The 23297-nt window shown below is 45.3% G+C and overlaps 1 protein-coding gene across 2 annotated transcripts in view; it reads right to left on the bottom strand.

Moving 5' to 3' along the window:
- The window catches only part of CHODL (chondrolectin), a 152804-nt gene extending 131362 nt beyond the window's left edge, over positions 1–21442 (bottom strand). For both annotated transcript variants that reach the window (XM_088481680.1, XM_088481681.1), the window contains exon 1: positions 21141–21442. In XM_088481680.1, coding sequence (XP_088337806.1) covers positions 21141–21231 — 91 coding nt within the window. In that variant the 5' untranslated portion in view covers positions 21232–21442. The remainder of the gene's footprint in view (positions 1–21140) is intronic.
- Between the last annotated feature and the right edge of the window lie 1855 nt (positions 21443–23297).

The following is a 23297-nucleotide window of genomic DNA, read 5'->3' as shown; positions in this document are numbered from 1 at the left end:
TTAATATAAACATACAGTATATTTATGTACCTATGGGCTGCAGGGTTGTAACCCTCCCAGTAAAATCCACCACCCCCTGAGAGCCAGTCAGAGTCACTGGCAGTGGCTTCCCATTGAAAGCACTATCTGCTAGTCACACAAAGGACAGGCAGTCCCAGAGGGATGTGTTCTCTCTCCCTCCCTGCAGTAGATGCATTCCCTAGAAGCCGGTGTTTGTGCGCATTTGCAGGTCCCAACAACTGTCAGATCCATTATTCATGTACAATGGACGTGGCAGGTGCCGGGACAGAGGTGGAACGCCGGGATAGACGGTACGCAGAACGGCAGCATCCATCACCGAACAGGGTAGTACCCGCCACTGGTCAGGACAAGTTTTGGGGAAAAATAACCTGATTCTTAAATGCGCATACACAGGAGTGTCGTGGGCATGTATCTAAAGCTCAAAGTGATCCTAAGTCGGGCATGCGGGGTAGGGAACCTGTTGCTGACGGATCTCTTGCACCTAGCATGGAGCTGGTGCAAGTGCTGATACTGATGATGATGTTTGAGACAGCTCGTGTAAAAATCAATGGGCAACACAGGTTTCAGCTGGCAGACGTACAAATCCCAGGACTAGCCCTGTGGAATCTCACAGTAGCATAAGGTAGTAAATCAGACTTCGGTGGCTGCCGCAGCCACTTTGTGTGTGACTCAGAATGAGCCCCATAGGCTGAGCTCAGTGAGGGAGTGTCAGCAGAACTGCAGGCTATGCAGGGTTGGACATGCAGTAAGTAGGATTACATCTGTTTCCAGGCGTAGGCTGGTGCGAGTACACAGTGATGACCAGTGGCGTATTTTGCCAAGGGGCTGCGAGGCTGCAGCCCCCCAGTAAAATCCACCACCTCAGTGTAGTCAGTGCAGTCCGTGACTGCACTGACTACACTGTATGGCTGGCAGTGGCTTCCTATTGGAAGCGCTACCTGCCAGTCATATACTCAAGCAGTCTCAAGGGGAGGTGTCTCCTCCCCCTGGGATTGCCAGTCCAGGCTGCTATTAGCCTTTCCGCCAGCCCTAACCGGCTCCTAGAGGCTGCAGATGATGCAGCCCTTTGGATGCCAGTGGCATGCGCGTCTCCCCGCCTCTAGTGCGCATGCATTGGTCCCGGCACCTGACAGACTGATTGCGCAGGCACCGGGACCCGGCCAGGAGGAGTGGGTGAGTTTTTGCACCCTCCCTCCCATTTTCAGCGGCGGCAGCTCCCCTCATCTAAGAGGGTAGGAGCCGCCGCTGGTGATGACTATGACTAATGTCAAACCAAGAGTACGGATGGGGGGCAGGTGCACCGCAAAATGTGTGCACTTTGCATATGGGGGAATATACACATGGGATGTGGCAGCACATACTGCTGATAGCATTTCAACGTTTATCTCACCCTTTTATAACATCACACAGCACAGCAATAACAACACACTGTAAACGGCATAAATATTGCTGCATTCAAATTAGACAGCGGGCAGACAGTTTTGAACCAAAAGAGACAAATCCAAAACAAAGTGGGACATGGAATGATATCACACATACTGTAAAACATCTATGAAGTTCGCCAAGCATAAAGCCCTATTCTACAATCACACTTCGCGCTAAAGGTGCTTACGGCTTTGTAATAGAGGAGTAAAAGGTTTTGCAATTGTGCATATAAATAGCAACTGTCTAAAAAAAAAAAAACAGAAAACAGAATGCAGTAAGCAGAAGTCATTAAGGTATAATGGCTATGATTAATACACTGGTTGTTAAATGGTGGATAATAAGATTAGCTTGCATCTTTCCTGCCCACTATATACTTAAAGTAATTGCATCTCTACAAAGTGCATTATCATCACTTCTTGCTCTTCATGATGTCATGGTATATCACTGCAGCCGAGGTAGGAAAATACAGCAGATTTACATTTGCAGCCAACAGCTGTCTGCGGGAGGCATCTAAAACTGTCTATCTAGAAATACAGGATTTATTCACTCTCTGTATATTAATTAGGGATGTGCGTCGGACCATTTTTGCTGGATTTGGATTTGGTTCTAATTCATCGTCCGGCTTTGGATTTGGATTTGCCAAACTGCGGTGACTGGCTTTGGATTTGGATTTGGATTTTTTTTAGAAAAATTTACAAAAAAAGCTAAAATCACATAAATTGGTCTTTTCTTTCTTCCTAGAGTCAATTTAGAATACCTCATAGCTTATAATATTGTTTTCAACATTATTGGCCAAAGGTTGTAGTGAGCTGACTGGTTACTAAGCGACAAAGCAGCGGCACAACGACACAGACACCACAGTATAAAGCACATCTATGACTGAAATGAAAAGTAGTGCACCCACCCAGTGGGGTACGGCGAGCAGAATCACAGTACTTGTTTACAAAGTGGGCTACGGCCCAAGGAGTCACAGTGCACAATCTTATTCACATTACACCGCACATAGTGCCCCTGATTCACATTACACCATAAAGTAGTGTCTATTATTTATGTTACGACACACAGTAGTGCCCCTTTTACACAATGCCCACAGTAGAGACCCTTTTACACAATGCCCACAGTAATGCCCCTTATACAATGCCCACAGTAGTAGTGCCACTTATACAATGCCCACAGCAATTGTGTCCCTTACACGATGCCCCCAGCAGTAGTGTCCCTTACACAATGCCCCCAGCAGTGGTGTCCCTTACACAATGCCCCCCAGTAGTGGTGCCCCCTATGCAGACCCCATAGTAGTAGGGCCCCCTATGCAGTGCCCCCAGTAGTAGTATGCCCCCCAGTAGTATGCCCCCCATTAGCAGGCCCCCAGTAATATGCCTCCCAGTAGTATGCCCCCCCAGTAGTATCCCCCCCATTAGCAGGCCCCCCCAGTAGTATGCCCCCCATTAGCAGTCCCCCAGTAGTATGCCCCCTATTAGCTGGCCCCCAGTAGTATGCCCCTCCAGTAGTATGCCACCATAAGCAGGCCCCCATTAGCAGGCCCTCCCAGTAGTATGCACCCCCAGTAGTATGCCCCCCAGTAGTATGGCCCCCATTAGCAGGCCCCCTCAGTAGTAGGCCCCCCCAGTAGTAGGCCCCCCAAGTAGCAGGCCCCCTGTAGTATGCCCCCCCCAGTAGCAGGCTCCCTGTAGAATCCCCCCCCAGTAGTAGGCCCCTCCATTAGCAGGCCCCCTGTAGTATGCCCCCCCAGTAGTAGGCCCCCTGTAGTATGCCCCCCCCAGTATTAGGCCCCTCCATTAGCAGGCCCCCTGTAGTATGCCCCCCCAGTAGTAGGCCCCCCAGTAGCAGGCCCCCTGTAGTATGCCCCCCAGTAGTAGGCCCCCCAGTAGCAGGCCCCCTGTAGTATGCCCCCCCAGTGGTAGGCCCCTCCATTAGCAGGCCCCCATACACACATAAAAAAAAACAACTTACCTGTATCCCCGCTCCAGACGCCGTCCGCTCTGCTGCCACGCGACGAGGAGGGAGCCGGAAGACGGAGCTCTTGAGTGAGCTCCAGCCGGCTCCCTCCGTGCAGCAGCCAATGAGAGTCTGTGTGACTCTCATTGGCTGTTGTAACAAACACACAGCTGCCGCTGGCGGCTGTGTGTTTGTTCTGTGTAGGGCAGACCGCTATCACAGCGGTCTGCCCTACACTCGAGGAGCCCTGATGTCGGATTCTCTAGCAAGAAATGTGCAGGCTCGGTTCTACTCGGTTCCGTTCGGGTGTTTTTACCGAATCTTATTGGCTATCCAAAACTCGTGACAGCTGATACCCAATAAGATTCGGTAAAAACACCCGAACGGAACCGAGTAGAACCGAACCCACTCACCCCTAGCAAGAATCCGACATCAGGCGGCCGCCGTTCGGCCCCGAACGGGGATCCGAGTGAGGCGGGGAACACCCAAACAGGATCCCCTATGTTCGGAGCGGTTCGGATTCCACAGAATCCAAACCGCTCATCTCTAATATTAATAAAGAAGACAAATACCGTAGGTGCAATTTGTACAGTACATGTACACACACAGGGCCCAGTACATGTAAATACTTACAGATGGGAGGAACAGAAAACAAGGAGCAAATTAACACTGCAAGTGGGGCAGATTTAGAGAATTACGGGTATTTTTATCAAAGTTCGATTTTGCATTCGATTTTATGTTCAATTTAGCTCACCTAAACTCGAATCAAATAAATGTAGAAATCCCTGTAAAAAATCCCACAATTACTGAAATTCGATTTTGGAAGCCTTTTCTAAATCGAATTCGATTTGGTTCAATTTTGAATAGTTATTTTGCATGCCTATGTCAAAATCAAACACAAAATAGAACTTCAAGTCCCCAAAATAATAGACCTGCTTCATGCTAGAATTTTTAGCATTACCAGGTGTGAATTACCTCAGTAATTAGATCAGTAATTAGTGTGAATTAGATCAGTGAGATCTGTGCATGCTTCTGTGTGTAAAAAGGTTGTAAAGTGTTTAAAAACAAAAATGACGTGCCCCCCCCTAAAAGCACAACCAGCACCAGGCTTTTCTAAGTTATAAAATTACAGGGGACAAAAGATGTAGGGGTCCCACGTATTTTGCACAACCAGCACTGGGCTGGTTTTGGAAATACAGAGGACAAAAGAGGGGGGGGGTAAATTTACTAAAGTGAGAGCTTTTAGAAGTGAGTTTTAGAAGTGATGTTGCTCATAGCAACCAATCTGAATCTTCTATTGGTTGTTTTTCTTCTTACTGTAGATTCATACTGTAGTTGCTGCTGGGAAGGTTTCACCTATCCGGGTGCCTTGATTAAGCAATGAGATTTACTTTCTCTTTCTATGGTTCAACCAACGACACATATTGCTTACATTGTCTTGTGGCCCCCACAGAGCCCTGATCTCAACATCATAGAGTCTGTCTGGGATTACATGAACAGACAGAAGGATTTGAGCAAGCCTACTTCCACAGAAGATCTGTGTTTACTTCTCCAAGATGTTTGGAACAACCTCCCTGCTAAACTCCTTCATAAACTGTGTGCAAGTGTACCTAGAAGAATTGATGCTGTTTTGAAGGTAAAGGGTGGTCACACCAAATATTGGTTTGATTTAGATGTCTCTTCTGTTCATTCACTTTGCATTTGGTAAAAGAGAGAGAGAGAATTCACACACACTTCACACACACACTTTTGCATAGTTTGTGTTCTCTCTCTCTCTCTCTCTCTCTCCCTTGGTGGAACCATGCAGCATTGCTGAAGGGGCAGATGTAACATGTGCAAAGATTTGGTAGGTGGGGGGTGTCGAAACTGAAATCTAACTAGAAGTGTAAAAATAAAACTGTCCAGTTATTGTGGGTTACTGTACTTGCAAAAGCAGCCGGTATTTACCCTGCATGCAAAAATAATAAATGTATTTGCACCCCTTGCATTGCAACATGGATTGTTCTAGATACAAAGTAACAATTTTTATTTATTTTGCGTCCGTGTGTATTTATTTTGCCTTTAGTTACTTTCTGTGACTTTATGCAAATACAGCTACAAGCCTTTCCCTGGTGAACATCCGTCCGTATGACTGTGTGCAAAGGCTGAGATGCCCACTTCGAGCATCTACAGACACTGTAAAGGGGCCTATCCATTAGCAGATAAAATGAACAATATATTGTCAAATCGTTCATTATATCTGTTAATGAATAGGCACTGAACGATGACAGATGCGCACTCCCGCGGCCGATAAATCACATCTATCATCTCTCCAACATGTTGGTCAATTATCGCATATAGCTGTACGATATTAGCAATATCATGCAGTTTATATGCGGTGAACGACTAACAATATTAGTAGCAGAGAAAAAAATCCATTCCCTGAATGATGTCATGCGATATCGTTCATCGTTCGCCAAAATCTGTCATGTACAGGATAGATATCGTTCAGCACAGCCACCAGAATTTTCAAGGGATATCTTTTGTCTTTCATCGCTCAGAAATACATCTGCTAATGGATAGGTCCCTTAATTGTGCTAGGTGCATCTTTAAATGCCACCACCGCTTGTGCCATTAAAACTTGCAGCAGACCTATGGCAGGTGCAGAATTATCCATCTGAGTATGGCCTCCAATGTGATTCAATGCCAGTGTATGCAAACAGTTCAATGACACGCCCATGACAATCCCATAACACGCCCATAAGACGGCCAACCACGTGCATCTGAATGGCCACCTCCCAGTCGCTGCCCAGGAACACCCAGTGCACTTTCAATGACTCTGAAATGTGTCTGAAATTGCAACTGCGGCACTGTACGAATATAATTAGGATAAATGAGCAGTGCAAGTTAGACACATGCGTAGTAATGAAAAATCACTCAGCTACATACATCAGCCCAGCTTGTGACAGAATCAGACGCTGAACGGCATGGTGATGGACCGACAATGCAGTCAGCTGGAAGCGTAAATACACGTTTTCGGGCACCTCTTTTGCACCAGCAATTGTGATATGAAAGTACTCGTTCTGATAAATGCTAGAAGTAATTGTAAGAAACTGACATCTCTGCATCAGGGGATGGAGTTATAATCCCGGCTGTCGGGATGCCGGCGCTCAGATGCCGGTGCTGGAATCGCGACTGCCGGCAACCCGATGGTAAGTAGTGGGGTTAGGGCTAGGGGGAGGGTTAGGGTTAGACATTAGGGGAGGAGGGTTAGGGTTAGGCTCTGGGGGGGGGTTTGTTTAGGCATTAGGGGGGGAATTAGGTGTAGGGGGAGGGGAGGGAGAGTTAGAGTTAGGATAATTACCGACAGGTGTCAGTATCCTAACCCTGTCAGGTGATCAACCCCTGCATCACCCCCTTAAGGCATATATATCAAAATAATTTTGCAGGAAAAAACAACTGTTTACGGGGCATATCTGCAAATATTAAGTATACCCTGGATGTATAAAGGGTGACTCGCCATTTAAAATGGCAAAAGTAACCTCTATAGATGTCTATGGGGATGCTAAATTGTGAAATTTACTAAGCTCCGGAATACAAAGCTTTCTGGAACTTGGCCCTGGTACCGACGAATGACAGTGGAGGAAATCGCGCTCTAAGGCTGACTTCCTCTGTTTCAAATTTATGCTCTGATCCTACAGTGCTGCCTCTCTAAACAGTCATATTTCAAGAACCTAATTTCCTCCCAGTCCTTTAACCTGCAGCGTCTCTTCAACACTTTTAACTCCCACCTCTGTCCACCGCCCCCTCACCCCACCCTCCACACTCTCTGCCCTTGACTTTGCCACAATCTTTACATCTAAAATTTAATCTATATGTCAGGACATCATGTCCCACCAAATCCCAGCACTCCAACCCCTCCTTTCCCTGATCATTTCTCCCCCATCCATCTCACCAACTCTGACATCTTTCTCCCCTGTATCAAGAGAGGAAGTCATGGCCCACATTCGGTCCTCCCCCCCTTTCACCTCCCCCCTTGACACTCTCCCCTCCCACCTCCTCCACTACCTCCCCCCTTCTGCCTGCTCCCATCTTGCCTACCTCCTTAATCTCTCCCTCTCATCAGGCATTGTCCCTTCTGCATTCAAGCATGCCCTTGTCTCCCCCTTTCTTAAAAAACCTATCCTTGGTCCTAACACTCTCTCTAACTACTGACCCATGTCTCTCCCCCCTTTTGCCTCCAAGCTCTGTGAGCATATTGTCTACAACTGCCTTACCACCTTTCTTTCCTCCCACTCCCTGCTTGACCCATTTCAGTCTGGCTTCCGTTCTCTCCACTCTGCTGAAACTACCCTTACAAGCAATGACCTCCTTGCTGCCAAAATTCAAGGGTCACTATTCTCTGTTCATTCTCCATGACCTCTTTGCTGCTTTTGTCACTGTGGACCACCCTCACCTCATGCAGATCCTTCACTCGCTAGGTCTACGTGATACTGCCCTTTCCTGGCTGTCCTCCTACTTCTCTGACCATTTCTTCTCTGTCTTCTCTCTTCCTCGCATGTCTCCTCTTCCCCCCAGTTTCCATTAACAGTAGGTGCTCACCAAGGTTCTGTTCTTGGACCTCTCCTATTCTCCCTCTATATATCTTCTTTAGGCGAACTCATCAGTTCTTTTGGCCTCCAATATCATCTCTATGCTGATGATACTCAGATCTACCTTTCCTCCCCTGACCTCTCCCCCTCTCCCCTCACTCGTATCTTAAACTGCTTCTCTGCTATCTCTTCCTGGATGTCCCAGCATTTTCTTAAACTTAACATATCTAAGACTGAGCTGATCATCTTCCCACCCTCCCGCATAACCTCACTTCTCACAATTTCATTATCTATTAACAGCACAACTCCTCTAGCCCCCAAATGTGCTGTCTTGGAGTTATCCTTGACTCCTTGCTCTCCTTCAAACCACACATTCAGTATCTCTCACAGTCCTGCTGATTCCATCTCAAAAATATTTCCAGGATCAGACCCTTTCTCTATCTGGAGGCAACTAAGACCCCATTCCACTCACTTGTCATCTCCAGATTGGACTATTGTAACCTCCTCTTATCTGGCCTCCATGACTCCCACCTCCCTCCACTCCAATCTGTCCTTAATGCTGCTGCTCGGCTCATCTTCCTCGCCAAACATTCTGCATCGGCCTCCTCTTTCCTACAAGCCCTACCCTGGATCCCCTTCCCCTTCAGAACCCAATTGAAGGTTCTTACACTCATAAAGCCCTCACCCAATCCTCTCCCATTTACATTTCTGACCTCATCTCACTTCACACTCCTGCCCACCCACTTCGCTACCAAATGCACGCCGCCTCTCTTGCCAACTGATTACTTCCTCCCACTGCCACCTTCAAGATTTTGCCCATGGTGCTCCCTCTCCTTAGCAGACTCTCCATCTCTCTACAAATCTTCAAATGGGCTCTCAAGACTCACTACTCCATCAAAGCCATCCAGCTCTCATCCTAACCTGCTGCTCCATGCTTCTTCCTCACTGTCTACTCCAACTGTGTCAACCCTGTCTGTCTTCCCCTCACCTTTACAATGTAAGTTCTCATGAGCAGGACCCTCTTCCCTCATGTGCTTCTCCTTCCCTCACTCATACAATCGTCTACTCCAAACTCCCCACAAGGGTACCTAACACTTGGTTGCTGACGCCCTGCTGCTTTTTTGAGTGTTATGATCGCTATTGCAGCAATGTTTATAAACTGTCTTTGTCCTACTGTAAATTGTTTTGTACTGTAAGTTGCTGTTTTCATGTTTGCTCATTTGCTTATGTACTTTGTGAGGCGCTGCAGAACCCTTGTGGCGTCATATAAAGGATAATAATAATAATGTTAGCTAACGATATCGTCAGTTACCCTTAAGATCGCTCCCCATCAGCCTGTACTGGTGCATGTGCAGCCGATGCTTGCGTACAGTATGCGCATTTGGCTCGCTGGGTCCGTACCCGGAAGTAATATGATTGTAGTAGCTATCAGTTTTCTTCTAACTCTTCGTTGGAAAAGGCTTTTATCGGAGCCCATGCCCCGGGAAGAGACATTTGGTGAATTTCATATTTTTAGCATTTTTTTATTGTCACGATATGCAGCAATAAGAAATAACATTTTATTGGGAAAAATTCCCAGCATTGGTAAATATGCCTCTCGGCAACCTCATCAAGCTGCAATAACAATTGATTGGATGATTCTCAGCATGTTAACCAACAGTTTAAGGGGTATATTTACTAAAGTGTGGGTTTTTAGAAGTGGAGTTGTTGCCCATAGCAACCAATCAGACTCTATCTATTATGTATCTAGAACCTTCTAGAAGATAATAACTAGAATCTGATTGGTTGCTTTGGGCAACAACTCCACTTCTAAAATCCTGCACTTTAGTAAATATACCCCTAATAGTCTACTTCCCATAACTACACCACAGACTTTGACACAGGAAGAAAAAATTCATGAAGGATTTGAAAGTCCTTAAAAATCTAGTCTGATCCACTATTTCCAGACAGAAGAGCTGGTTTACTAACATTGCATTTCGGTGCAAAATGTGCATTAAAACCACACTTGCCTACTCTGCCGGGATGGCCGGGAGTTTCCCGAAAATCGGGTGTCGCTCCCGGCCCCCCAAAAAAGTAGGCAAGTCTCCCAGAAAGGCCAACCCCACCCCACCCAATTAGCGAGCAAAAGTGGTCGGTCCAGGGGTCGATGATGCAATCGCACCAGCACGCCCCCGCACCGCACCACTTAAGACACCCCCACTCCTCCTGCTGCACCAACCTGGCAGGGGGCTACCAGAAAGTCGGTAAGTAAAAAATAAACCTCAGGAACCAATCATTACTTAGCATTTATCTAACTTGTGTGAGACAATGCCTGCTAATATTTCATTGGTTTCAGGTTAGAATATGAGCTGTAGAGAGAACAGGCCAGGTAACATGTATTGTACACTGTATACAGTGGATGGCTTTGGGAATAAATTAAATATGACTTTTAACTGTGAGGGAGAAAAACATTGCACCTTAACAGGTTCATGAAGTTTCAAATTTGATAAATCCTAAGTGCATTGTGGGGCAAAATATTTTAATGAGCTTCAAATTGAGCTTCTTGGAACCTGTGAAGTTAGGAGTGAATCACTCTTTGGCCACAGAGCCTTTTACCCGGCAAATTGGATAGATTTTTACATGTCCTCACAGGGAATCGGTATGACATACCGCTGGACCTAAGCCCGGCGGATGAAATACCGACACCGGAAGTCCGGCAGATGAAGATCCCGACGGCACCTGGTAAGTATCCTAACCCTCCACTCTCCCCCTTCCTAACTCTATCCCTCCCTTAGGGGTGCCTAACCCTAACCTCCCCCCTAGTGCCTAACCCTAACCTCCCTCCAGGGTTACCTAAACCTAATCCTCCCGCCCTGCTCCCTAAACCTAACCGTCCAGGGGTGTGCCTAACCCTAACCTCCCCCCGGGAGTGCCTGACCCTAATCCCCACTTCCCCTAGCCTAATCCTAACCCTCCCAGGGGGGTGTCTATCCCTAAGTTCCCCCAGGAGTCCCTAAACCAAACTACCCACGGCTAACAGGTCCCGACGCTCGGCTTACCTATGTCCGGTATGCCGGGCATCGGGATTTCGGCGTGGGGCTGATAATAGGCATCGGTATTTAGACGCCTATCATTAGTCTCATGCCAGGTTTTCACAGTCGGGAAGCTGGCGGACGGCATTTAAACCGCCAGCCTCCTGACTACATACCCCTCACAGCTGCCATGATTGGTAATAAGAAAATACTTAAAAAAATATGCTCAAACACTATTAAACTTACTTTAATAAATACTTGGCCTGATTCAGAGCCACACAACAATCCGCACGTAATACCGATATTCACGTACAGTAGTTAAGCAATTTTTTGCAAAAGCGCATGTGTAAAATTTTCTGAAAACACCTACGGCGCATGAGTTACGCAGAGCGTGCGCTCTAGGCGGCTGTGCGATTGGGACAGACGGTATCATATGTAGTGAAAAAGTGATGGGCGGTGACTGGGAGATGGCTACTAGTGCACGCAATAATGGTCCATGCAGTGGGCGTGTTATTGGGAGTGTTATGGGCGTGCCTATGCAAGTAGCTGCGTTCACAGCCGCAATCATAAGAGGTCGTGGTCAAAAAGCGAAAATGCACCTGCCGAAGAGCTTGTCCAAGTTTCGATGGTGGGACCAACGGTGGCGAACTTTGAATTGGGTTCTGAAGGGGAACGGTGCGCCAATTGGTATTATAGCATGCACAAGGCGTCTCAGTACTTGCACATTTGACCATATGGATGTACACAAGAGAAGGAGTTTATAGCGGCATTTGCATAAACTCACGGACGGGTGACCGCCAATAGACGCTTATGTGTGCGGTTTTGCATATGACTCAGAATAAGCCTCACTGTTCTATTTCTTCATTTAATGCAGCTAGATTATACCACCCTGGCTGTCTAGTTCAATATTGATGAGACTACAATGTACTGTAGGAGATTTGGATAGATGCAAAATACTGTATACAGAAAACATGTATGTGATCTATTAGGTACTTTAAGGGAGATAACTGCATCAGTAAAAGTAGGAGACCCAGGTAATATATTAGTCTAGACTTTTTCCAATAATGTAATAATCCATAAAACAAGGGGTAAATTTACTAAAGTGAGAGTTTTTAGTAGTGAGTTTTAGAAGAGATGTTGCCCATAGCAACCAATCAGATTCTAGCTATTGTCTTCTAGAAGGTGCTAGTTAAATGTTAAGTAGAATCTGATTGGTTGCTATGGGCAACAGCTCTTCTAAAATCCACTTCTAAAAACTCTCACTTTAGTAAATTTACCCCTGAATGTTGTTAGGTTACACTTGCATATGAAGGCAGCTGAATGATTTAGAAGGATAAGACGGGATTGCAATTTTCTTACATACTGTAGAATCACTTTTTTTTTGTAATCCAATTATTTTACTGCATAGAACAAGTACTGCACTGATGAGTCACAAGGTGTTGCCTATTCACAAACTGGGATGTAGCCACTAATCCAGCTGTCGGGAATCCGTACACCAGTCAGAATCCCATTGCTGGCATCCTGACTGCCGGCATCCAAATGGTAAGTAGTGGGGTTAGAGGGAGGGTTAGGTTTAGGCACTAGGGGGAGGGTTAGGCACTAGGGGGAGGGTTATGGTTAGGCACTAAGGGGAGGGTTAGGCACTAGGGGGAGGGTTAGGGTTAGGCACTAAGGGGAGGGTTAGGCACTAGGGGGAGGGTTAGGGTTAGGCACTAGGGGGAGGGTTAGAGACTAGGGGGAGTGTTAGGCACTAGGCACTAACAGTTAGGGTTAGGCACTAGGGGGAGGGTTAGGCACTAGGGGGAGTGTTAGGGTTAGGCACTAAGGGGAGGGTTAGGCACTAGGGGGAGGGTTAGGGTTAGGCACTAGGGGGATGGTTAGAGACTAGGGGGAGTGTTAGGCACTAGGCACTAACAGTTAGGGTTAGGCACTAGGGGGAGGGATAGGCACTAGGGGGTGGGTTAGGGTTAGGCACTAGGGAGAGGGTTAGGCACTAGGGGGAGGGTTAGGGTTAGGCACTAGGGGGAGGGTTAGGCACTAGGGGGAGGGTTAGGGTTAGGATACCTACCGACAGATGTCGGTAACCTAACCCTGTCGGAATGCCAACGTCAGGGATCTCAATCGCCAGTATCCTGTACCCAACCCCACAAACCATATGTTGAAATCTAATAACACATATATGAAAAGAAAACATTTTCTAGGTAAATTAAGTTATTAAAAATTCATTCAACAATGTAAATGCCAATGAAACTCATTTCCATTCTATGCGCATGGAGTCCTGTAATCTCTGCTAATACTTTACTTCAAACTGAAAGGTGGTCTAGGTGCCTGGTAATGAATATTAGTGTCTCATAAATAGTATGTATACAGAAGCATATCCAGAGGAGTGTGTGCTGTAAACACTGGACCTGATGTAGATTTGAATCTAAAAGCAAATTGCATCTTTCCCCCCCACAATATGCTCTTTCTATTAAGTGTGTATGTGCGTCAGTGTGTGATGGATGCCGTCTGACCTGGCAACTTTGCCACATTTACCACTTACATCTCCCTGTGCCAAGGGTGCCAGCACAGGGGTTGGAGGGGGTCTGTAGAACACCAAAATACACTGTCGACATAAAATTTGCTACCTATATACAGTTTGCCACAACTCTGATTCTGCATAGATAGCAAAATGCAGGTTTATTTTCCTGATGAACTTAGACACAAATAATGTCCAATATGACTATATCATATGCAGAAGGGAAACCGGGATGTGTTTGTTATGTGGCGTGCCTTCTATACATCCTATCCATACTGCTGACTTTCAGTTGCTCCTCTCTGAGCGGCCGCAAAACGAATTAGAACGCAGAAAGAGGCAATTTCAGTGGGAGTTCCCGAGAGGCAGCAGGAGGAGTAACCAACTAGATACAGATGTGTTGTGGTCAGTGACTGCGGCTTTTGCTACAGTTGCACTGATTTTGGTTGCCATTGTCAGACGTACAGTATAATTTATGCCTCCATAAGGCTGATGCAATGATCAATGGTGCATCTCATAATACGCACAGTGGCGGCTTAGCACCAGGGACTCCGAGAGGACGGTTAGAGGCATACATGCCTACTGTCAACTCCCTCATTCCGGGGGGGGGGGTGTAGGGGGGGGCGCGCGGGGGGGGGGGAATGCTTCATTGGGGTGGAGCAGGGGGTGTGACCGCACATCGTGACCCCGCCCCCTCTTTACAATGTCGACATAAATGGCACTGTGAAGCAGGGGACGGGGCCACGGTGACGCGATTCAACACCTGTGGGGGTTTCTATTGTTAGCACAGGGGTGAGTGGACGGGTCGGCGGGTGGCTTGCCTGCCTTTTTGGGGGACCGGGAGTGGTACCCGATTTTTGGGAGGCTCCTGGCAGAATCAGGAGGGTAGGCAAGTCTGGGTAGAGGGTACTAATTACTGGTGCCCTGGCTTGTTGGAGGGGCCTGGTATGGGCGGTCTGTCTGCCCCCTGAGTATACTTACCTTACTTTGCAAGCGGGTCCCTCTTCCCAAAGATGTCACTGAGAAGATGGCGACGCACAGTAAGAGAAAATACCCTGACATTGTGCCAGAGTCTTTGCTCCCTAGTGCACATGCGCTATCTTCCCAAATATCACTGGGAAGATGGCGTCGCCGATGAGGAGTGAGCCGCTTGCTGGAGCAAGGTAAGATGCTGATGTGGGGAGGAGAAATCGGACTGATCACCTCCCCTGGATCTGCCCCAGGCTAAGGGGCAAACAGCGCCCCTTTGTGCAGCTTTCAGGTGCCTCACATACTATTTTATTCATACATTTTTTTGTAGAGGGCCCCACAATTAGATCTTGCTCCCACAGTACACAGGCCCGGGCTCAGCTTTTTAAGGCCCTGCAGCTGGTGAGCATCTCTTTACAAATGCCATCGCCTTCGGCATTAGCATAAAGGCACAGACACACTGCGTAAAGAGACGCAGTTGAGGCTGCATTAAGCATCCACCTATGAATCAGGCCCAGAATGTGATCAGGGAATTTTCAGGGCTGCAGTAAATACATGGGCCTGGCTTCACAATTGGGCAACTGTAGCTGCAATTCTGGCTTACTTATTTATGCTACCGTATTCTGCTACAAACAAATACATATTTTTGTTGAAAAAATATAATATTTTGTTGAATAATAAATATATACTGTATCATGTAACTGATAAACAGATCACTATTCTACCCAGGTAGTTGACAATATGGTGAATACACTACAATAATGAGAAATCACTGTTCAGTATTAAAAAAGATGCAATTTGAATAATGTGAAGAGCTGCAGGTACCTGTATGTTAGGAGGATGCCTGCAACTGTGCATACTGTATTATGCAATGTGAGTATTCTTCATAACCTAAACAAGCAGAGTAAGATACACTAAAACTGTAAGACTTGCCACTAGCACACCTTACTCTGGCGGCATTTAATCTAAATATATTAAAGTGGGGATTTCCCATTGTTTTTTTTAACATCAGACCATTGCAAATCCCACTTTATAAACAAATGTAATATACTGTTTATTATTCATTTGATTCAAGAGCCTGTAGTATTACAAGGTGGCATGAGCATGCTGGAACCTTTAATGCAAAAGATGGCATTAGCAGCTGTAGCCTATGGGCCAGGGGCATTTCTAGAGAGGAGGGGGCCCGTGTGCACTCTCCGACACGGGCCACCTCCTCTCCGCCCGGCGGCCGGCAGCGCACTGAGCTGTGCGCGGCCAGCTCCGGAGTTATAGACTCTGGGCACTAGAGTGTGCCCAGAATATATAGTGTATGCACAGGTCACCGGGAAAATGGCAGCGGCAGCCATTTTCCCTGTACTGCGCATGCGCAAACGACGGGAAAATGGCCACCGCGGCCATTATCCAGTTGTTTTACAGCGCCGGACCCCCGCGCTGACGTGGGACTCCGGAGAGGTAAGTAAGATTATGGGTGCAGGGTGTGCGGTGCAGGCCCCCCCCGGACCCAGGGGCCCATGTTCCCCGCACACCCTGCACCCATTATAGATACGCCCCTGCTATGGGCTATTGATTGCTGAATTTTCCTGGAGAACTCTCAACAATGGCCGCCACACATGTGCGGTCAGCACACTACACATGCGCAGTTTTTCTGCAGCATCCCGATAGAGAAATGAAGTGATTGCATCGGACATTAGCGTCTGCTGTATGACTGGACAGGTGGGAGAGGGGGGGAACGGAGAAGTGTACTTTAGGCAAAGAAGAGTAAGGGTTTGTTTGTGTAATTGTGAACAGATACACAAAGACGTAGATACGCCTATCAAAGCCTAAGCAACTGGGGAAGACTGAGTTCGGGTGTTGTTGAGGAGGAGCTGTTGCAGAAGGTAATTGCTGCTGAGGGCTATTGGCGCAGTCGCTGATGAAAATGATGGTTGTCTGCACTAGCTTACAGCTTCTGATTGGCTGATTGTGGAAATGGAATCACCTCTGAAGCTACCCTAGACTGAGCACATTGGGTCAAAGCAGTGCCCAGGCACACCTTTATGTTCCACTCCACCTCCATGTTTCCCAGCAACTTTACCTGTACCCACCAGCATTACGATGATGAGAGTGGTACAGAATGACTCACAAGAAGTATCAACGCAGTGGTACCTTCCACTTCACATGTCACCCTAATTATCTCCATACCTGGAGGTGCAGAGGACATATCATTGAGTTACACAGTACATGTTCTATATTAAAAACACCATCCATCACTATTTTGCGGAATATCACGGGTTTACTTCTTTGGGGTATAATATGGTGATAGGTTAGTGAGGATACAGTGGTGGGGGAATTGATATGATAATAGGGGGAGATTGGGTGGGGCATGATATCAGGGGTGATTGGGGGCACATGACAATAAAGGGGGTTGATGACAATCATATAGTGCTTGATACGTGCCCAGGTGGCACCTAGAATCCCTCTCTAGATTTCCCTGGGTACATACCCTAATGAAATGTGCTGTGCATGCCAATGGAAGCTGAAAGGTCAATTTTTGATTGATAGTGCATACGTTCAAATGCTTTTGTGGGTGCACAGTATTTTAGTTAGTTTTTTTTATGTTCCCAAGAAGGATATTTATATCTGCTCTATTGAAGATTTTTTTTTTAATTCAAACATATAAACTTTGCAGAAGCACGCACCTGCTCTTGTTACGTGAGCGTTTTTTACGTCTGCATTATTTTCCTGCAAATGAGGTCCTAAGGGTAGAGCATATTTGTTTATCTAGTATTGAGAAGAACCAATCTTCAGATTTAGGGGTATACTTACTAAAGATTTATAGAAGTGGAGGTGTTGGCCATAACAACCAATCAGATTCTAATTATCATTTATCTAGCACCTTTTAGAAGATAATAGCTAGAATCTGATTGGCTGCTATGGGCAACATCTCCACTTCTATAAACCTGCACTTTAGTAAATATACCCCTTATACTGCTTTTATACCTAAATTCTGGGTCTGACCCGAAGGTTGGAACAGGGTTTCAAAACAGATCAGACCCGGAATTTAGCCGGCGCCTACTCAGGATATTCCCGAGTCAGCGCCGTTCACACCGGAGCCGGGTCTGCAGTGACCCGGCTCTTCCAGCGTGGAAGTGGACGCTTGGAGATGACGACATCTCCAAGCGCCACTGAAGCCGGCCAATCGGCCGGCATGTGGCGCTCTCCAGGTCATCGTGATCCGGATCGCGCCGTTTACACGGCAGGGTTTCACGGGTCATTCCGATGTTAAACCCTGCAAGTTACCTGGGTTGGATTGCCGGGTCACTCCACCCGGGAATCCAACCCTCCCCTTTTATACCATGGAGCTACCCGGGTTAACCCTGCAATAACCCGGGTTTTAGCTCTGGCGTAAAAGGGGTATTAGTAACAGTTCCATGCATCTGGATTTAGGCCCTCATTCAGAGCCGTACGCTCTGAGCAGAGCGCACGCTCTGAATGAGGGCCGCCCTCCATTAAAATGGAGCGTCCTCCTGGACGCTCGTATAGCTGTGGGTCACCACCCACAGCCTATACGAGCGTGCAGTTTGATGGCCGCGATGGTCGTGACCATCGCGACCATCAAAACTGCGAGCCGGAGCCTGCGGTTGAGGTTTTCAACCGCAAGCTCCGGAGTGATTTTGGCTCTATCAGAGCCAAAATCACTCCCACTGACATCACTAGTGATGTCAGTGGGCCGGCTTCTGATGGGAGGCGTTCCCTTAGGAACACCCCCGTCAGGGAGGCACGCCCCCGGCACGCCCACCAAAGGGGGCGTGCTGTCAATCAACATCGACAGCACGCCCCCTTTGATCAGACACAACGAGCGAAGGAAAGTCCTTCGCTCGTCGCGTCTGGCGCATGTGCATGACGGAGCTCCCTCCGTCGTGCGCATGCTCAGTGCAGAACATCGACCCACTTGCGAGCGGACAGCCGCTCGCGAGTGGGTCTGAATCAGGGCCTTAGTCCCTTGCCTGAAGCTCAATACTTTTATATTTGTGATATGATACACGCAGCATTTTGGAGATCAAATATATGCAAATGTATACTTGATTTTGTAATATTTATACAATCTTCATTCTTCATCTGCTGCAGATTCACATGTCAAAAGGCATGCAGGAACTTGTAGTTCTACAACAGTAAGAAAGCGACAGAGTGCCTATCTCTGCTGCACAAGCTTCCCAGGCAACAAACTCTATTATATGACTCTCAGTAATTCATGTGTACCTGTAATACATTCTGTCAATTAAAACATAATGGCCAATTCTTTGAGTAGCAAAAGAAAAATGTCCCATGGAAAACAAAAAAGGAATTTTATTTTTGGTCTAATTACTGTGGACTCCCCCAAAAATTGCACATCAGTTTAACTAGTTATAGCTATAGAATAATTTATTATATTCGGAATGTACAGGTAATTGCAGTGCTGGCCTCAGTAATTTGGCAATATTTTACTATGGCTCTGCAGAAACGAGATTTTGGCTAATAATTCACTTCATTTAAAATGATGGCCAGTGGATCATTACAATACCTCACTTTTACCTATACATTATGCATAGAACTACATGGACTTGCCAAATATATTTTAAAATTGGAGCTGACATCACTTGACAGTTCTGCTGTGTTCTGCAGTTTATTAATTAAGTAATTTACCTCTGTAAATCTCATATGGCCAATCTATGCGACCAGTGCTCTATAAAACACAAACTTGTATCAACTTCCAAAAGTGGAAGAGTTCCATCTAGATTCATTTTGTTACTTTGCATTAGGCTAATGGTGCATACACACGGTCCAACTTAAAAGAACAATATAAATGATAACGATATCGTTATCGTTTGATCATTTATATCGTTCTTTTTTTCAACTCCTTCCATGCCCGCGCATCCGCCAAACGATGGTCGATGCGCGGGCATGGAAGGTTGATATCTACCATCGCCCGTGCATGCAGGCCAACCTGGTCGATATCGACCAGGTTAGCCAGTTTGTTCTAGGGACGCACGATCATTGATCGCGGGATCGTTAAGTCGTTAGGGGGTTGGTGCATGTGCTGGATGTTCGATATCTGATCGTTGTCTGATCGACCCGTGTGTACGGGCCATTACACATCAGCTGTACCAATTGTTACATTACTTTAAGTGGATATGAATTTTCTTTGGAAATATGACAATCATGCCATCCTCTAGACCAGTGTTTCCCAAACTCTGCTATTACAGTCCAGTTTTTAAGGAATATCCATGCTTCAGTCCAGATGGTTAAATCAAATGAACTGAGGTACTAATTAAGTCACCTGTGCTCAAGCATGGTTATCCTTAAAACCCGGACTGTGATGGGTGAGTTTGGGAAACTCTGTTCTAGACTACAAGCTCTTTTGCCCAGGGTTTTCAGAGTTGGTTATATACTGTATGCTTGTTTGTTTATTTAGTTAAATATTTCAATACAGTACTATTAAATGTAGCTACTGTGTAACTTATTTATGTGCATGCTTTTAAATGATTAAACATGAGTTTCCATGACTTTGATAGGTCACATATTGAAATATTCATTTATTTTCATTTGAGTCTTATTTTTGCAGGGATTTTTTATGTAATTTGTGATAAAGTAATGAATTAACACTTGCCCGTCATACCATTATACCATGTTAGATTGCAAGACAAAGATTGTCTCTTCTCATATTTGAGGGAGATGTACCAAGCCTTGGAGATAGATAAAGTACCAACCAATCAGCTTCTAACTGTCACTTTACAGCGTGTTTGAAAAATGACAGTTATTGTAGGAGCCGATTGGTTGTTACTTCATCTCTCTCCAATGTATCTCTCTCCAAGGCTTGGTACATCTCCCCCATAATAACGTAATTCTCTACTTTCCTTGTACCTGTGACAAAATAGCACAGGTTAAACCAAAGCAACTCTATAGCACACTTTTGTATTGTTATTATGACTCCACGCTTCACCTAGTGGAGTAACTTGTGAATAGGGACCCCAAACAGGATCCCAGACTTGGGGGTCCCTCGACTGTTCATATATGCAATACATTATATTGTCCCAGAACAATGATACACCGATTGTGATTCCAAAACAATTATACAGTAATTGGGGTCCAAGAGCAATTGCACTCTGACGTTTAGGGTCTCAGCTAAAAGATATTTGACCACGACTAACCTAAGATCATGAAACTACAGTAATAGTTTTTGACTTTTATTACCTATTATCACTCTTTTTCTGTAACTAATTAATATAAGGGAGAGTGCTCATCAGAAAATAAAAGCACAGTCGATATCAGCCTGCTGTCAGCAGAATCCCGGATCAATATTTATCTCAGCAAATTAGTGATTGATTTACCTTTTTTTTCCTATAAGTATCATCTTTGTAATAATCATGTTTCACATTAAGAAATCTATTTTCATGGACTAATGGAACAATGGAATAATATACAGTCATCTGAAACCGCCTGGTAATATGTTTTGTTTAAAAAAGTTATACATATACATATATTTATAGGCACACAGACACATTCATTGACAATTATCACATTATTTTAAAAAAAAATTTTACCCAGAAATAACAGCAGATTTTCCTTTGTAACCCAGAAGCTTTGATCCAACTCATGCAACATCACTGTTCAAAGTTTTCAGAGCACAACCCACAATGCTGTCACACTACTCACCACTCACGACACGTGTGTCTGAATAGCTGTGCCCCCATACCATGGTAACAAGCAGCACCAGGAACATGTTTGAGCACAGTACTGGGTGCATGATAATATAAACCTCCAAAAATATATAAAAAAAAAAAATGAGATGTCACAGCCAAAAAGGGAGAAAACTAAAATAACCAAAATTGGGCTAAATAAGTGGTAGGGTAGCAGACCCTGCTCTCCTGAGTTCTGATCCTGTTGGAAGTGAAAGAGTCTTGTTCACATCCCTCCTCTTTAAAGCTTGTGTTCACTTGCTGTCGTAAGTCATGTTAAGCTCAGCCTGCTCTCTAATGAGCAATGCTTCTGAGTGCCTCAAGATTCTGCAGTAACCAGCTCCATCCCTGTGCTATTGATTTCTGTCCATTCCATTCTGTAGCAGCCAATCCCAAAGCTTCTGGTTTATGTAACAGACCAGTAACAGGTCACTGCAAACCATAGATTTGGAGCACTCACTGCCAGAAACTAATCCATTGCCAGAAACTATAGTGATTCTTCAGTGTGTGGTTTTTTTCTGCGAAATAAGAAATTTATTTGACTAAAATGCCTCCCTGCAATTATTTTACTTCATTACATTAGCAGGAGAGAACGATCATTTGCAATAAGTTAGACAGCAGAGTGTTTTCTATTGTCTTTTATTTTCAATAGTATTGCATTCTGCACACAATTAAGCTATTTTATTAGGAACACAAATGATAATTGGGGAGATCATTAGATTGAGTGCCAAAGTAACTTTGTTTGGCTGGTGTAATATGTCATTTTAGGTCAGGTGACATCAGCCATCTTGGTCCTCCCAGGAGTGCTTCAGAGCCAACTGGACCTAGGGTTTTCAAGTATAAAACTGCATACTGCATTGATAAAGGGAAGAACCAGAATCACCTCCTAGATCAATCTTGCTGTTGCAGACATACAGAAAAGCTGTTACTCAGCTATTTCTAGCACTGCACAAGCACTTTCATAGATACTTGCAGATCCTTATGATTTGTGGACTTTCCAGAGCCAAATACAAATGAAATCACATTTTTCTACATAAAATAATTAGCATTCAAGTCTAATTTTCCATAAATATTAAAACTAAACTAGCCCCAACTCCTACCCTATCCCTAGCTCTTCACGCCAATGTAACAACCCAATTTGTAAAAAAAAAAAAAAAAAGCTGTAAACTCCAGTCTGACCCTACCCTAAAACCTAGGTGAGACCCTGACTCTAACCCTAATGATCTTGTTAATAAAATGGATTAATGGATTTCATATGTCAGCCTGGACTAGAGTAGGGGCAATGGGAGTGTGTTACTGTATGTACACGTCCTGTGGATTCTGAGTGGATTACTGATGACAAGTCAGTTTTATCCCAGTCTTCAAGGCTTTTCCGCTTACTCAGCTACGCCATCCAGAGGTCAATTAAATTACAGTAGACATTTTTGCTGTAATTCTATTCTTTTCGGCACCCCTATTACAATAGCACTGAATTCCATCACACACAACTCTCTATTGTAATAAATAATAATGCCAGTAATAATTCACTTGATCTCTGGGTCTCCTGTGAAGAATTGGACAGAATGGGAATGAAGAGTGCATATTGATAATTATCTATTGGGGATAATTATGATATTGTTCATTGTGATGATCAAGAACAATACTGCCCTGTATTGGCATATAGTCAGCCTCTGCTTCCAGAGTCTGATCTCCTGTCTCCACTCAAGTTTGTGTACAGAACCTGCTCTCCAGATACTGACAATGCTGATATATATTTTTAGTGGCCATCTTGGTTACCACTTCCACTCACTGTAGACTTCTGTTGGTACCTACAGTATACCTGTAAGCTTCCGTTTGATGATCCATTCCCGATTACAGCTTTCTGAAACGGAATATGTGGTTTACATCAGTGCCTTTAACATTATTGTTTATCTGTTGCATTCTTTCTGTGTTCACCCTGACCATCCCTGTTTACCATCTCTCTTGACATTTTTGCCTGTACTTTGATTACACAATTGACTCACAAATTAATACTATACTTTATGATATACTGTGTGATCATCAATCATGGGAATAGCCGGTTTGGCAAATCTCTCCTTGGACTCCCACTTCTGTAGTGTGATGGCTCATCTCCACAGGGATTCCAATGACTACC

Source organism: Taudactylus pleione, unplaced genomic scaffold (genome assembly GCF_031769625.1).
Source record: "Taudactylus pleione unplaced genomic scaffold, aTauple2 ptg000276l, whole genome shotgun sequence".
NCBI classification, from domain to species: domain Eukaryota; kingdom Metazoa; phylum Chordata; class Amphibia; order Anura; family Myobatrachidae; genus Taudactylus; species Taudactylus pleione.
The sequence above is the reverse complement of the archived record's forward strand: the minus strand, read 5'-3'. Positions and strand labels throughout refer to the sequence as shown.